This window comes from Garra rufa, chromosome 15 (assembly GCF_049309525.1).
Source record: "Garra rufa chromosome 15, GarRuf1.0, whole genome shotgun sequence".
In the NCBI taxonomy this organism is placed as follows: Eukaryota; Metazoa; Chordata; class Actinopteri; order Cypriniformes; family Cyprinidae; genus Garra; species Garra rufa.
In genome coordinates this window covers 19483033-19501150 of record NC_133375.1, presented here as the reverse complement: position 1 = coordinate 19501150, position 18118 = coordinate 19483033, and the positions used below count along the sequence as shown (strand labels likewise).

Genomic DNA, 18118 nt, shown 5'->3' with positions numbered 1-18118 from the left:
ATATATTTTTTTATTGAAACATATATTATATGTGTGTGTGTGTATATGTTTTTAATTATATATATAAAACATAATTATAATAATAATAATAACAATACATTTTTAATTATTAAAGTTTTTAAAATGTCAACTAAAATGTCAAACTAATATAATTAATATTATATTTAACAATTATAATATTTTTTTTTACTTTTTTAATATGTCAATTAAAAATGTTAACTAAAATGTGACTAAAAATGTAAAAATAAATATGCATATTTAGAAGATTGCTACATTTGATTTAAAAAAATAAAAAAATACACACACACACACACACACACACACACATACACACACATATATATATATATATATATATTTTTTTTTTTTTATAAAACAATGCAGTCCAGAGCATTTTATTATATTTATTAAATATATTTGTGATGTGACATCCATGACATGAAGACAAAAGTCTTGCTCTCACTTACTTGCAAACACTCATACTTTCCATTCATTCATATAGACTACTTTATTAGAGACATTCACTGATCTCATTTTCAATTGAAAAAAGATAACAAAAGAGGTATATCAAATATCACTAGCTGAACTATTATAATAGTTCCTGTGAGCTGTCCACTTTTATGTCTGTTTTCTGAGCATCACAGAATGATGCAGAGTTTAGATGTATGCCTAAGGCTTCTGTAAGTCTTGAGACGATCCTTTTTAGCATCAGTTCCGTTCACTACATGAGTAACTAGTGGCATGCTCTCCACTGCTTGTCGTTTATGTGCGCGATGTAAGAGGATTCGATAAACTCCGGTAATGGAGCTCCTGCAGTCTTTGCCCTGGTTGTTACGAATGTGGTCTGCGGTGATGCCAAGAGCCTCCAAAGCGTTCCTCACCTCTATCTCATGCTCTTCAAGCTCCCCTGGCTTGGACTCAGCCAGATGGAGCGGGTCCAGTTTGAAGGGCTCCATGGCCTTGGGAAACTCCACCGGCAGCAGCCACTCACAGCCCATCATCTGCTCTACAGTGTAGCGGTCAGACGGCTGGGGCTGCAGGATGCCGCGGATCAGTTTCTGGCAAGGTTCCGGCACCCATGTAGGCACTGTGTACGTCCCATCCAGGATACAACGCTTCAACTTGGCCACCGTTTCGGCACGGAAGGGCATGGTGCCGGTCACCATGAAGAAGAGCATGACCCCCAGTGCCCAGATGTCCACGCAAGCACCTATGTAGTGCTCGTCCCTGAAGAGCTCCGGAGCAGCGTAAGGGGGAGAACCGCAGAAGGTGTTGAGAGTCTCGTCGCGGCGGCTGACGGTGCTGAAGCCGAAGTCTCCCACTTTAACACAAGTGCTGCAGGTGTAAAAAACATTCTCTGCTTTCAGGTCTCTGTGAATGATGTTGTTGTCATGCTGCAAAATGAGAAAGATAAACTACTGTTAATGACTTAATATACAATGTTGATACACTGATTTAACAGGGTAAATATATTTATTTAAATAATATAAATATATAAGAAATTCTAATATTTAAAAAAAAAAAAAAAAAAAAAAAAAAAAAATATATATATATATATATATATATATATATATATATATATATAAAGGTTTCTGTTTAGGAAATGTAGTTTTAGAGGCTTTTTCATTACAATACCAGGACTGCTGTAACCAGGGTTGCCAAGTATCCTGCAGTATTGGTCTAATTTAACACTGTTGCCATGGGTTGTTTGTCATGTAAATGGGATGAAGTGAGCCCAATAACGTGATATTTAGCCAATGGAATAAAAAATTTTTTCCAGTGGAACCCACCAAAAAACTTGTATTTTACCCACAGAACACAATTTTTACCAGGAGACCATCCCATAAACACAACTATTCCAACTTTAAGAAGCAATTCAGTGGGTTTTGTTGTGAATACCTGGCAACCCTGGTTGTAACAGCCATTTTTCTATACCTCCCAGAAATATCATTATTGTCATTTTTTTATTTATGTATGAGGCACACCATGGTTTTGAATCAAATGTAGCAATCTTCTAAATAGGCATGTTTATTTTTTACTACAATTGTTATTTTTAGTCACATTTTAGTTGACATTTTTAGTTGACATTTAAAAAAATTAAATAAATAATGATAATTATTAATTGTTAAATTAATTATATTAGTTGGACATTTTAGTTGACATTTAAAAAAAGTAAATAAATAATAATAATTATTAATTATATAAAAAATAAATTAAATTAAATATTTAAAAACGTATATATATACTAAATTTATACTATATACTAATATTTGACTTAATATATAGTTTTTCACAACTATCAACATATTTATTGATGCAACATTTTAAAAAGTAAACAATAATTTTTAACTCTAATAATCATTATATTCAAATATATCTTTCAAAGTCTTCAATCTAATCAACAACCTAATAAAAAATGCATATTTATTGAATAAGGCTAGTTATCAATAACAATTGGGTGGGTTTTGCTGTGTAAACCTGGCAACCCTGGTTGCAACAGCCATTTTTTTCTATACCTCACAAAAAATATTATCATTATTGTCATTATTTTATTCATATATAAGGTACACCATTGTTTTCAATTAAATGTCGCAATCTTCTAAATATGCATTTTTTTCCTTACAATTTTCGACATTTTAGTCATGTTACAACACTTTAAAAAAGTAATTTAAAATAATTATTTTAATATTAATTATTTAAAAATATTTATTGCTTTTAATAACTTACATACACTGTATAATAATATTTGAATTACAATATAGTTTTGTTCACAACTCTCAACATATTTATCGCTGCAACATTTAAAAAAGTAAACAATTAATAATTATTAGCTATAATAATAATTATATTCAATTTTACTCAATACTCCACAAATGTATTTTTCAAAAACTTCAGTCATTTTTATATACCTACCAAAAATATCATTACCAATATTGTCAATTTTTTATATATATATATATATATATATATATGAGGTACACCATTGTTTTGAATCAAATGTAGCAATACTCTTAATATGCATATTTATTTTTAATACAATTTGTTTGTTTTGTTGTGAAAACCTGGCAACCCTGACTGTAACAGCCATTTTTTATACCTACCAAAATATCATTATTGTCATAATTGAATTTATATATGAGGTACACCATTGTTTTAAATCAAATGTGGCAATCTAAATATTCTAAATATATATATTTATTTTTACTACAATTTATGACATTTTAGTCATGTTACAACATTAAATAATAATTATTATTAATTATAATATAAATTATATTAAAAATATTTAATACTTTTGAAAACTTTTTATAATAAATATTCTCTCAACATATTTATTGATGCAACATTTTAAAAAGTAAACAATTAATAATTATTAACTATAATATGAAATGTATTAAAATATATTCAATACTCCAAAATAATAATAAAAAAATTAATGTAATCAACAACTAATTCAACAACCTAATAAAAAATAAGATGCATATCAAATAATGATCAAAGAAGCATATAAAAAATGTACAAATAATATTTTATATATTCTATGTAATTTAATTCAATGGTATTGTGTTGTATTTCTGAATTTCAAACTATGTCTCTTAACTATGTAAACTGGCATGAAATGGCTTAAATCTGCCAAACTTTAAATAAATATAAATATATAAGAAATTCTTATGTGAGTGTGTGTTAAAAATATTTATTCCATGGAATGTCTGGATACTGGATTCTGATTGGCTGGCAGGTGTGCAGTAAAACCGTTTAATGCACAGGTAGTTCCAAGTCAGTTTAATCACTGTTCTATATTAATGCGCTGCTTTAATTGATGCACGCAAAAGCAGAGAGAGAGAGAGAGAGAGAGAGAGAGAGAGAGAGGGAGAGAGAGAGAGAGAGGTCGGAGATCGGATTGTGCTGCGCACATACATAAACTTCTTGTCAGCACTTCCCCGCGATTTTTATTGGTAAAATATCCTAGATCGCTACGTTATATTCCTCATCAGCGAAGTGGTAAAACTGCTGTTTTTGAATGAATTCGTTGTTTGTAGAGAGAGACGCGCAGACGCACAGCAATGCAGGCAGGTACGCACATACACTAAACACACAAACACATACACACACACACACACACACACACACACAAAACTGTCATCTCTACCTCGCCTTCTCGCTCTCTCTCGGTCGATCGATAATTTACTTAAATAAATGCTATAATTCATTCAAATAAATGTGATCTTACCGCACTATTTCATCTCTGTGTCTGATTTGAAGCGGGCAGAATGCTAGAGCTGCGTGTCATAACTGACGAAAATAACCGTCTTTTTTACCTATTCGGTCAAATATTGTGCTGCAAATATCAATTCAAGTTTTAACTTGTCTATAACTTGGCAAATGACCATGGAATAAGCGGGATAATCAACGGTTTGCCGTGCATTAAAGGATTTAAAATGCACGACGTGGAGGCTAATAACCGCCCGACGCGAAGCGGAGGGTGGTTGCCTCTGCACGGCAAACCGTTTATTTATCCCTTACATATTTGTTTAATATTATTTTATTATTTTAAATGCCAAACTATATAATATATATATATATATATATATACATACATACATACATACATATATACATATATAAAATAAAGGTTTTTGTGTAAGATTGTATTGGTTTAGAGGCTTTTTCTTTACAATACCCTGTAACCAGGGTTGCCAAGTCCATGGTTTTCCCGCAGAATTGGTCTAATTTAAAAGTGTTGCAATGGATTCTTTTTCATGTCTGTGCAATGAAGTGAGCCCAATAACGTGATATTTAGCCCCTGGAATACATTTTTTTTTTCCAGTGGGACCGACCAAAAGAAACATTACCCCCAAAACGCGATTTTTACCAGGGGACTATATTATTTATGTATGAGGTACACCATGGTTTTGAATCAAATGTAGCAATCTTCTAAATAGGCATATTTATTAAAGGTCAGGAAAAACAAAGGAATCACAATGAGAATATGTTTGCACCTTGTAAACATTTAGCCCACAATTATAACAAATCTTCCCTTATTGAATTCTATTCATTTGCATCATGTAAATCTCACCATATGCTTCACAGCTGAGAGAACCTGAGAGAAGACAATCTTGCTGTCGATGTCGGAGAGCTTTCCCTCTGTGCTGATCTTGGTGTAGAGCTCTCCCCCGCCTGCGTACTCCATGACCAGATGTAGACGGGTCAGCGTCTCCACCACCTCATACAGACGAATGATATTTGGATGGTGCAGCTTCTCCATGCTTGATATCTCCCGGGAGAGCAGCCTTTGGGTCTTCTGATCGAGCTTGGTCTTATCCAAGATCTTGATGGCCACTTTGTCTGTGGATGACAACAAAGTTTCACTTAGTGGAGATTCTCATTCAATCATATGTATTCTTACTAATTAGACTGTACATATGAATTGTTTAGTCAAACAGCAGTAAAAGTCAAATGTAATAAAGGAAAGTCATTTGAGCAGTTTTGATATCAGATATGGTGCCATGCGATACGGAATGTCATTCAACACCCTCTCTTCAAGATCTGCTGCGGCACTACAAATCCTCAAAATGCTCTGCGCATGAATTCACAAATGGCTTTGTAATGGCACACCGCAACCTCCTATCCCTTACACACACCAATCTTTGATGAGGGCTACAGCAATTCTAAAGGTCTCGAAAGAAATGTGACACCTCAAATCGATCCATGTGTGTCTGGACCAGACAAGTTGTCTCAGCTTGACTTTGACCGAGGGCATGCTTCAGACATTATCAATGTAAACTTGACTCTCGAGACACATATTCATCAATATAACAATTTATATAATTAATTCATCAGTAACACTGAGCATAAACCACTCTTACTTATGTCAGAAAACTTAAACAATAAAAGGCTGTTAAATAATAAATATGGGTTACAATTACACTACAAGTCAAAAGTTTTTGAACAGTAAGATTTTTTATGTTTTTTTTTTAAAGACGTTTCTTCTGCTCACCAAGCCTGTGTTTATTTGATTCAAAATACAGCAAAAACAGTTCAATTCTGAAATATTTTTTACTATTTAAAATAACTGTTTTCTATTTGAATATATTTTAAAATGTAATTTATTTCTGTGATTTCAAAGCTGAATTTTTAGCATCATTACACCAGTCACATGATCCTTCAGAAATCATTCTAATATTCGGATTTGCTGCTCAAAAAACATTTATTATTATTATTATGTTGAAGATTACAGGTTTACTAGCACAACAAAAGTTTATTCCAACTACCCTGATTGAGAAATACACTACTGTTCACGTTTTTGGTCATTTTTTGTATGTTTTTCAAAGAAGTCTGTATGCACAGTTGCACACCAAGGCTGCATTTATTTGATCAATAATACAGTAAAGTGTGTAATATTGTGAAATATTATTTTAAGTAAAAACAACTGTTATCTATTTCAAGATATTTTAGAATGTAATTTATTTCTGTGATTTCAAAGCTGATTTTTAGCATCATTACTCCAGTCACATGATCCTTCAGAAATCATTCTAATATTCTAATTTGCAGCTCAAAAATGTATTATCATTTATTATTATTATATTGAAAACAGCTGAGCAGATGTTTAATTAGGTTTCTTCGATGAATAGAAAGTTCAGAAAAACAGCATTTATCTGAAATAGAAATCTTTTCTAACATTATAAATGTCTTTATCATCACTTTTGATTAATTTAAAGCATAATTGATAAATAAAAGTATTAATTTCTATAATTTCTTTTCCAAAACAATAATAATAATAATAATAATACTGACTCCAACTTTTTGAATAGTATAGTGTATAATGTTACAAAAGCTTTTTATTTCAGATAAATGCTGATCTTTGAATCTTTCTATTCATCAAACAATTTCTGAAGGATCTTGTGACACTGAAGACTGAAGTAACGATGCTAAAAATTTTGCTTTGATCACAGGAATAAAATTACATTTTAAAATATACTCAAATAGAAAGCAGTTATTTTAAATAGTAAAAATGTTTCACAATATTACTGCTTTTGTTGTATTTTGGTTTAAATAAATGCAGACTTGGTGAGCAGAAGAAACTTAAAATGTTAAAAAACATAAAAAAGCTTTAAATTAAAAATCAAAAACTTTTGACTGGTAGTGTAAAACATGTTTAGTGATCTCGCAACATTAAAAAAGTGAATGACTACTATGGATTATTATAACATTAATTATACACAAATATTTATTTCTAAAAAATAGAGCAGATCTAATTCAACTATTAACACCTATAGTGTAAAACATCTGATGTTTTAAACTTCTAATTTACTGGGAAGACTTATAAAGACTAATAAAGGTTAATCAAACGACAAATACAGCTCTAAATATGCATTTCCAAGCACTTTACAGTGTGTCAGAGGGCTCTAGGACTACCCCAAGATCATAAAGTTGTCCAGAGTATCAGTGAGCTGCACTAAGATGAAAATATCAATATATGTGACACTGGACCACAAAACCAGTCTTACGTCGCTGGGGTATATTTGTAGCAATAGCCAAAAATACATTGTATGGGTCAAAATTATAGATTTTTCTTTTATGCCAAAAATCATTAGGAAATTAAGTAAAGATCATGTTCCATGAAGATTTTTTGTAAAATTCTTACTGTAAACATATCAAAATGTAAATTTTGATTAGTAATATGCATTGTTAAGAACTTAATTTGGACAACTTTAAAGGTGATTTTCTCAGTATTTTGATTTTTTTGCGCCCTCAGATTCCAGATTTTCAAATAGATGCATCTCGGCCAAATATTGTCCTATCCTAACAAACCATACATCAATAGAAAGCTTATTTATTGAGCTTTCATATGATGTATACATCTCAGTTTTGTAAAATGTAACCTTATGACTGGTTTTGTGGTCCTGGGTCACATATGTGAAATCAATAATCAATAATTATGAAAAACCTTTCAAGAAAGTCAAAGCATAACCAATCGTAATCAACATAATGCCTGTGTCTCTGAACTGACGTGTGTACCTTTCGTCAGAGCGTGGATGCCCAGTTTGACGTGGGAAAAGTTTCCACAGCCGATCTCGCCCCGTATCTTGTAGAAGCCGATGCGGCGGCCCACGGTGAGCTCCCTCACCATCTTCTCATCTTGGCACATGTCCAGATTGAGCTTCTCCAGTGGGGTGAGGCGGCGTGGCTGGGTCCCCTCGTCGTCCGTGCAGATGTCGGAGCTGTCCTGACGGCTCCATCGGGCATAACGCTGGGGACCCGTGGCCGCTTCTGAGACCCCGACGGAGCCCCCCCCAGCCGGGTAGACAGCAGTCATCCTGCCACAGGCCACTGGGGGGCTTAGCTCATGGCAGGAGACCTGGAACTAAGGCACCACCTGAAGATATTAAATGGTACACAATTAGAGAACAACAGAGGAAGTGTCACCCCTTCTTTCGTAACCTCTGCCTATAAACAAATCCATTATTTATCAAGAAACAAATAATATAATATGTGACCCATGACCACAAAACCAGTCGTAAGTAGCATGGGTATATTTGTAGCAATAGCCAAAAATACATTGTATGGGTCAAAATGATCGATTTTTCTTTCATGCCAAAAATCATTAGGATATTAAGTATAGATCATGTTCCATGTTGATATTTTCAAAAATTCCTACTGTAAATATATCAAAACTTAATTTCTGAAAAGTAATATGCATTGCTAACAACTTAATTTGGGCAAATTTAAAGGCAATTTTCTCAATATTTAGATTTTTTTGCACCCTCAGATTCCAGATTTTCAAATAGTTGTATCTCAAACCAAGCCAAATTTTGTCCTATAATAACAAACCATACATCAATGGAAAGCTAATTTATTCACCTTTTAAATGATATATAAAGATTTTTTTACCAGGGTCAAATATATACAATGGCATTCAAAAGTTTGGTATCAGTATGTTTTTTAAATGTTTTTTTTTTCTGCTCATCAAGGCTGCATTTTTTTTTTTAATTAAAAATACGAAACAAAAAACTGTAATATTGTGAAATATTATTACAAATTTAAAATAGTGTTTTGATAAAAAGTGATAGAAAAGATTTCTGTTTTCAATAAATGCTGTTCTTTTTAACTTTTATCTATCAAAGAATCCCGAAAAAAGTATGACAGGTTCCAAATATATAATAAAAATATTAAGCAGCACAACTGTTTCTAACATTAATAATAAATCAGCATATCAGAATGATTTCTGAAGGATTGTGTAACACTGAAGGCTGTAATGATGCTGAAAATTCAGCTTTGCATCACAGGAATAAAAACTATTTTAAAGTATAATAGAATAGAAAACCACTATTTTAAATTACAATAATATTTCAGAATATTACAGTTTTTCTGTATTTTTCATCTAATTAACGCAGCCTTGATGAGCAGATACAATATTTCATAATATTTTTTCTGTATTTTGATCAAATAAATGGAACTTTAATGAGCACAAGAGACTTATTTAAAAATATAAAAAAATCTTACAGATCCAAAACTTTTGAACAGCGGTGTAAATAATAAAAAAATAGTACCATTCTAAATAATAATAATTATTTAAATAATATTTATAAAATTTTAAAATTGTAGTAACTGCTATATATATAGAGTTCATTTGCAACAACAGATCGTGTTTTTCATTGTGCATTCCAGTTAATTTCAATCAAACTGCAGTTGGGTTATTTTGTAAAATAAAAATAAAAATACAGCTAACTAACACAATAAAACAACAAAAACATGATAATAAAAAACATCATTTTTGAAAATGTTAAAAAAGTGGTTATCTGTTTTTGCAAATAAACTCTTTATATACAAAAAATATTATATTTCATATTTGTAACGTACGCACACATAGTTATTCAAGGTTAACTGTACACAAATATAAATACAACTATTACATCCAATAATAAATAATAACTAAAGCTTAAAATATAATTTAAATTTATAAAAATCTTTAATGATAAATAGTACTTTTCTTAAATAAATGCACAACATAGGCATCGCTTTTCATTACAAAAGCATTCAGACATAAATGGATAGTCTTTTCTCACCTTCACATGTTGTCCTGTACGTCTGCGTCAATTTCCAAAATCAGCTCATTATCGCCACATCTCAACCCAAGCTTATAAACATATCAAAGTATGAAGAAGTAAATGTTTCGGGTCGTCTGCTTCACCCAAGCGGCCCGGTGCACAGCGCTGTTCTTTCCCCTCAGTCCTGCATCTCCCTGAACCTCATCAGATATGCCCAATTTAATTGGTGCGTTGCCTCAGTGATAAAAATAGACCGCGGATCAGCGTTGAGAACGATGAGGGCTGTGATTGTTGCCTGGCTGCTATAACAAGGCTCCCCGCTGCTCTCCGTGGCCCTGGCTTCTTGTAAAATGCTTCCTCTCATTTAACATCTTTGCCTGGTTAGTCATTCAGAAGCTGGGTTCCACATGGAAAACAGCCACTCCCTCTCATTTATTCACCTCGGTGTGTTTCTTCAGTGCTTCTGACTCACTCTACAGTCTTCTTTCTGGGATTAGCGTGTACAGAGATCCTAATCCGTGCCTTTTTTAGTGACCCTTAAGTCTTCGATTTAAACAGGAGTGACTAAACAAAAGGATTCAAGTTTACCTGGCAAGAGAAAGAAAGACAAAAATATATCAAGACCATTACACTGCCTTGACCCTGTCCTTAATTCACCTTTGCTTAAGGTAAACCCTTAGCTTATTCGTTTTATTTATCTTGTCTAAATCAGCATGCAATTTTCTGGGGCCACATTTTTGATGCATTTGCAGTATTTAATCATTAAAAAAAATATCTGCAATTAAATCTGAACTAATTGACTAAATTAAATGTCTAACTACAAATGTGACTGAAATCAGTGTGTTTGTGTTTCAGGATGCAATTAGGGTGAGTTTGCTGATGTAGTTCCTGTAACAACGTCCCTATAGAGCACAATATAAGAACACACAGTGCCGTCACCTCACTCTCTAGAGCCACGGAGCGCTAACAGCACATAAAACAAGCACTATAAGCCCATTACGCCTCACTGGACCACAAATAAAATGATATACAGTTGAAGTCAAAAGTTTACATACACCTTGCATAATTTGCCAAAAGTTAATTCTTTTAGCAAAATGAGAGGGAACATATATAAAACGCATGTTATTTTTTACTTAGTACTGACCTGAATAAGATATTTCACATAAAAGATGTTTACATATAGTCCACAAGAGAAAAATAAGAGTTGAATTGATAAAACTGACCCTGTTCAAAAGTTTACATACACCTAATTCTTAATACTGTGTTCTTACCTGAATGATCCACAGCTGTTTTTTTGTTTAGTGATAGTTGTTCATGAGTCCCTTGTTTGTCCTGTTAAACTGCCCACTGTTTTTCAGAAAAATCCATCAGGTCCAACAAATTCTTTGGTTTTTAGCATTTTTGTGCTTTTTAACCTTTTCCAACAATGACTGTATTATTTTGAGATCCATCTTTTCACACTAAGGACAACTGAGGGACTCATATGCAACTATTACAGGTTCAAACGCTCACTGATGCTTCAGAAAGAAGACATGAAGCTTAAGATCAGGGTAAATGTAACTTATTTTGGCTTCTGGGAAACATGTAAGTATCTTCTGTAGCTTCTGAAGGGCAGCACTAAATGAAAAGATAGGATATTTAGGCGAAATAAAAAAAAAATGTACACATCTTCATTTGGTTCAAAAGTTTACACCCCCAGCTCTTAATTCATCGCTTTTCCTTCTAAAGCATCAGTAAACGATTGAACCTTCTGTAATAGTTGCATATGAGTCCCTCAGTTGTCCTCAGTGTGAAAAGATGGATTTCAAAATCATACAGTCGTTGTTGGAAAGGGTTCAAATACACAAAAATGCTGGAATTTGTGGGACCTGAAGGATTTTTCTGAAGAGCAAAAGGCAGTTTAACTGTTCAGGAGAAATAAGGGACTCATGAACAACTATTGTTAAACAAAAAAACAGTTTTTCATTCAGTGGATCATTCAGGTAACAAGAATCAAGTGTATGTAAACTTTTGAACGGGGTCATTTTTATAAATTCAACTATTATTTTCTCTTGTGGACTATACGTAAACGTCTTTTATGTGAAATATCTTATTCAGATCAGTACTAAATAAAAAGTAACATGCATTTTGTAATCCCTCTTATTTTGGTAAAATAATTACCATTTTGCAGATTCTGCAAGGTGAACGTAAACTTTTGACTTCAACTGTTTGAAGCAATAACATAATATTCAAATCATCAATTTAATTAAAATGATTTCTGAAGGATCGTGTGACACTGAAGACTGCTCAAAGCAGCTTTGCCATCACAGGAATAAATTGCATTTAAAAACAATTCCTACTAAAATTGCAATAATATTTCTATAATTATAATTATTACACCTTTAACAGAGGAGTAATTAGATGGTTTTTATTGCACATTTTTTAATCACAGAATACTGGGTGTGTTAAACTGAGGCAGTTTCTTCTCACAGAGCTGTTGAGTATTGCACCTGCACAGACACCTTTAGGTGTGACAATGTGTTTTTTGCAGGTGGAGGCGAGCGGTGATGCTGATATAAGCTGCTGAGCTTGGTTTTCAACAGGGTTCTTTGACGCAATATACCTTGTATTCTTTTGTTTTAACTTTCAAGCATCAGCATTTTAGAATTTTAGCTAAACCAATCAGATCTGTTGAAAGTGCTTTTGGAGCTGATCAAGTGCCATTTTGGCATTAAAAAGTGATAAAACAGCCCTATCGTTATGTATCTTTACATGTGTGTGTGTTGTACATTTTTCAAAGTACTTGTTTGTGTAACTGCCATAAATGATCAGTGATTTGACAATCGAATGAGAACCTGAACAGTCTTGTATGCAATCAGCAGATCTTTCTGAGAAGCAGATTTAATCCTTCTTCATTCACTCAATCAAAACAAGAGCTTACAGTTGGCGTCAGCACTGAGCAAAGACTACAGGTTTATACGCACAACATTTTATTTTAGCTAGCCTGATCGAGAAATACACTACCGTTCAAACGCTGCATGTGATTCCCTTAGTTGTCCTCAGTGTGAAAAGATGGATACACAAAAATGCTGAAAAACCAAAGAATTTGTGGGACCTGAAGTATTTTTCTGAAGAACAGCGAGCAGTTTAACTGTTCAGGACAAATAAGGGACTCGTGAACTATCACTAAAAAAACAAAAAACACACAGCTGTGGATCATTCAGGTAACAACACTGTATTAAGAATCAAGTGTATGTAAACTTTTGAATAGCGTCATTTTTATAAATTCAACTATTATTTTCTCTTGTGGACTATATGTAAACATCTTTTCTGTGAACTATCTTATTCAAGTAATAAATAAAAAATAACATGCATTTTGCATGACCCCTCATATTTTGGTAAAATATTTAACATTTTACAGATTCATCAAAGTGTATGTAAACTTTTGACCTCGACTGTAAATAGTGGGATGGTAGCAAGAACAAATAATCAGATGGCTGAAAATATGATGCAGATATTTGACCTTCCTTATATTTGATATCATTCTGACTGCCCTACTTCACACGCTCACAGCACACATAATCAAAGTGATGTTTCTCATGAATACTCAAGTCCTCAGGCTTCAAACACCTTTCTGCATGTGTGTGTGAGTGCTGCTGATTGCTGAAAGGGCTGCAAAGATTCACCGGCTGACAGAATTCTCTTTTAAAGTGTAAAACAAGCAGGAATCCTAAAAAGACCCTTTCAAGTGCATGGATGTGCATGTGTCTGCATAATGATCTCACCCTCTCACGCTTTTCTTCTCCCACATCTTTCTGACCTTTAGAAAAAAAACTGCTTATTCAATTTGTTTTGATTGTTTGTTTATTTTAATTTTACTTATTTATTTTTTGCTGTCTCACGTAAAATAATATGCTGTCATGTCCAATATATGTTTTGACGGTTTTATTCCTCAATAAATATATATATATATATTTTTTTTTAATTAAAAGGGTTTAATCTCTTGTCACACGTTTGGAACAACATGTGGGTGATGAAATTATGACTGAATTCACATTATAGGTGAATTAAACTATTTTACATTGAACATCTTGAAATTTTAAAACCCCAACTTCAATATCAATTACTAAAAAATGCCAATAGCTCATCATTTAGCTCCTTTCTGGTACACGGCACCATTAGCTTGAGTCTCACGAGGAGGATTTAGAATGTGGTACTTACATCAACTGTGTGACTCCTTTCACGCCCCATGGGACAGAAGCACTGACGAAGCGTTAAGCACTGTCCACAGGGGCCATTTCTACTGATCCGGCCCTGATCTACACACAAGATAAACACTAAACACATGGGATATCAGTGGCCCCTAGGAAAGAAAAAGCCTTGTTGCACGTACAAGTTTCAGCTAGTAGAACCTTTTGCTCTAAATGCAGGTATACATTCTACAGAAAGTAGAATTAAATAAAGCAATTCTTAAAAGGGATAGTTCACCCAAAAATGAAAATTACCCCATTATTATTCTTTTAGACGAACACAATCAGAGTTATAATAAAAAATGTCCTGACTTTTCCAAGCTTTATAATGGCAGTGAATGGCTGTTGAGATTTTGAAGCCCAAAAAAGTGTCCATCCATCATAAAAAGTGCTCCACGCGGCTCTGGGGGGGTTAAAAACCTTCTGAAGTGAATTGATGTGTTTATGTAAGATAAATATCCATATTTAAATCTTTATAAACTGTAATCTCTAGCTTCCTCTAACAGTTGTACATGGAGCACATGGAGTACTTTTTATGATAGATGGACACACTTTTTTGGGCTTCAAAATCTCAACAGCCATTCACCGCCATTATAAAGCTTGGAAGAGCCAGGACATTTTTTTTAAATATATATCATAGACTAAATTCGTCTGGAAGAAGAAAGTGATATACACCTAGGATGGCTTTAGGGTGAGTAAATCATAGGAAAATTTTAATTTTTGGGTAAACTATACTTTTAATATGCCTACTTCCCTACTATAGGCAAAAAGCAGTATGTGAAAGAAGCTGTATATCCAAATGCATAGTATTCTTATAATATGTGAGCCTGGACCACAAAACCAGTCTTAAGTAGCATAGGTATATTTGTAGCAATAGCCAAAAATACACTGTATGGATCAAAACAAAATTTCTTTCATGCCAAAAATCATTAGGATATTAAGTAACGATCATGTTCCATGAAGATATTTTGTAAATTTCCCACCATAAATATATCAAAACTTTTAATTAGTAATATGCGTTGCTAAGAACTTTATTTGGACAACTTTAAAGTTGTGATTTTCTCATTATTTAGATTTTTTGCACCCTCAGAATTCAGATTTTCAAATAGTTGTATCTCAACCAAATATTGTCCTATCCTAACAAACCATACATCAATTGAAAGCTTATGACTGGTTTTGTGGCCCAGGGTCACATATTTGGCAAAAACACCAGGATGACCTTCTACTTCCGGTGCAATTCTGAAATATGCATTCGTTGGACACTTTACTATCCCATGAGGCCACACTGACACCATAAGTCACATGACAATGACGACATAATACATAAAGTACATCCAGATTATATTCCTAGTATATAGAACATCCTTTTTAACAACCGTGAAGTAAGTTCCAAATCTAATGTAGTACCCACTCAGTATGCGATTTCAGAAGCAGCTTCTGTGTTCACACTCGTAGGCACAGCTACACAAAGCCCTCCTGTGTGTGTTTTGATTGAGACACATGGACAGAGAGGGGAAAAAGAGCTCAATAGTGAAAAGATCAGGGACAATAGGGGGCCAGAGGTGCCAATCTGGAATTTCCATCACGTAGCCAACTACCAAATTTCGAATCATTTTCTTACTATCAGATCATCCACATAATTACTTTGATAAATGACACATATTGTTCTTAACCTGTATGAATTTCTTTCTTCTGCTGAGGACAAAAGAAGATATTTTAAAGAATGTGGGTAGCCATAGACATCTCTTTTTAAATAACGCTATTAATGCACAAAACCACAAGCATCGCACATGCTTCGGAACATGTATTCAGATTTTGATACATGTCTGAATGAGTCCTTAAATAAGGAACATAATTAAGGAGTTCAATTGATGTTTGGACCTTTGAGGGGAAAAAAACATGCAGATTATGCGATGAAACCACAGAAAAGGCTGTTTCCGTTGCATTGTGCCCCTGTTAATGTATTCCCAACCCATCAAAGCAGCTTTAATCTCAGACCTAAAACCATGTTTCATGTCATCCAACTAAGGAGTCATCAAAGGAGCCTGAACAAAAGTTGGCATCAATCCGTGAGAAACTAGAAAGGATCATTCAATATCATAAATTACAATATTCTCAGTAAATTAATACTTCTATTCAGAAGCCATTTGAGATCAGCTCTATTCATTCAGGCCTGGAGATTCACACACCTGTACTTTTCAAACACTAATGCGGCTTTATTATTTACCCCCACAAATTCCCAAATGCAAGACTAAAATCATGTTAATTACAAACGCCATTTGATCAGAGGATTTTAAATCAGTTTGTATAGCTTTAGAACTGTTTGGTAAAAAAATAACAATTCATATATTTACATAGATATTAGTAATACTAAAAATAATATGAAATATATTTATTATAAACAGATAAAATGACAAAATAACAAAACTACTTTAATTTAATCGCATTCCAAGTCAGTAAAGGTAACAACACGCATGTGTCAGATTTTAGTGTCTATTGAGCTCTGTGTAATATAATTATAAGTGATAATAACACCAGCCAAAATTTGTAATGAGATGATGCGCCAAAGATGAATTGGAGTTTACACGCTTCCATAACAACCGCTGCTGGGCAGTACCGCCAGATACATCAACATCACGACTTGTCTATTAATATCTGAACATATGGTATGTACAAGCCTTGTAAACAATTTGTAAGCCTACATGAATTCATAATGCTTTTATGTATTCTTTGTTAGCGTCTCAGGGTGATGCGAAATGATAAGGCTAAATATCCTTACCTTTCTTATGTGTTGCCTCGTTGAATTATTGTGCGCATTCGTTGCGGGATCATTCAGTTTGTTTTAACTCGGTGCGTGTCATTGGCCTGAATGGGATGCGAGAGGCACCATCACAGCAACAGGGAGGTCAAGTGACGGACAGTTCTGTTAGCCAATCACAGCATGGAGGCGGGACTACAGGGGTTCTTGAACCAATAGGCTATTAGGACATTGGTAAAATAGAAAAAATGGTCAATGTCCTTTGAGATTTGCAAAAAAAAGAGTTACAAATTCAAGACTGTAGTTTTCAAGAAAAAAAAGTCACTTACTTTTGAACCTATGCGTGGTCCTGATTATAAATAATGTAAATAAAGTATCAATTTAGTAACAGTGATTGTGATCCTATAAACTAGTGGTTTTAAAACTTTCTAATTCCACTGAGCAGTAAACATAAGCGAAATGTGCCATGTTCATGATGACATCAGTGGTTTAACTGTAATTTTATGAAGCTACGAGAATAATTTTTGTGTGCAAAGAAAACAAAAACAACAGCTTTATTCAACAATTTCTTCTCTTCCATGCATTCCTGAGAGTACCACACATGCGTGTGTTGTGATTGTGAACGTGCGCTGAAGACTGACACGGAAGAGAAGAAATGGTTAAAAGTTATTTTTGTTTTCTTTGCGCACAAAAAGTATTCCTGAGCTTCTTAAAATTAAGGTTGAACCATCAATGTCACATGGACTATTTTGTTTTTACATTTTATTTAATTTTTTTGCAAGAATAATGCTATATCATGATTGTTTTTCTTACTATATTGCATCAATACCTCAAGTAGTACTATATTTTTTATTTAATTTTTAATTTAAATTTCATAATATTTTAAAATTATTTTATTTTTAAGTTTTTTATTAAATTTAATTTAAATAATATTTTATGAATTTTAATATTATTATTATTATTATTATTATTGCCAGTATAATCCTATATCATGATTATTTTTCTCACTATATTACATCAGCACTTCAGATGTTTATTTATTTATTTTTTGCCAGTATAATGCTATATCATGATAATTTTTC

The 18118-nt window shown here is 33.1% G+C and overlaps 1 protein-coding gene across 2 annotated transcripts; it reads right to left on the bottom strand.

Annotated features, from left to right (window-relative positions):
- Positions 1 to 390: 390 nt before the first annotated feature.
- Positions 391 to 17430, bottom strand: nim1ka (NIM1 serine/threonine protein kinase a). Of its 2 annotated transcripts, none has more exons than XM_073819667.1 (5): positions 17058 to 17430; positions 10068 to 10637; positions 8020 to 8377; positions 5078 to 5346; positions 391 to 1394 (listed from the first exon to the last, which is right to left on the bottom strand). In XM_073819667.1, the coding sequence occupies exons 3-5, from the start codon at positions 8315 to 8317 to the stop codon at positions 639 to 641; spliced, it is 1323 nt and encodes a 440-aa protein (XP_073675768.1). In that variant the 5' UTR covers positions 8318 to 8377; positions 10068 to 10637; positions 17058 to 17430; the 3' UTR covers positions 391 to 638. The 2 variants fall into 2 exon arrangements, with proteins under 2 accessions (XP_073675768.1, XP_073675769.1); XM_073819668.1 differs by lacking the exon at positions 17058 to 17430 and adding an exon at positions 14250 to 15311.
- Between the last annotated feature and the right edge of the window lie 688 nt (positions 17431 to 18118).

Excerpts from the sequence above, each read along its gene's own strand:
- nim1ka (XM_073819667.1), bottom strand. The coding sequence starts at position 8,317 with ATGACTGCTGTCTACCCGGCTGGGGGGGGCTCCGTCGGGGTCTCAGAA. Across the intron at positions 5,347-8,019 it reads CATCCACGCTCTGACGAAAG|ACAAAGTGGCCATCAAGATC; the intron begins GTACACACGTCA and ends TGTCATCCACAG. Across the intron at positions 1,395-5,077 it reads TCTCAGCTGTGAAGCATATG|CATGACAACAACATCATTCA; the intron begins GTGAGATTTACA and ends CTCATTTTGCAG.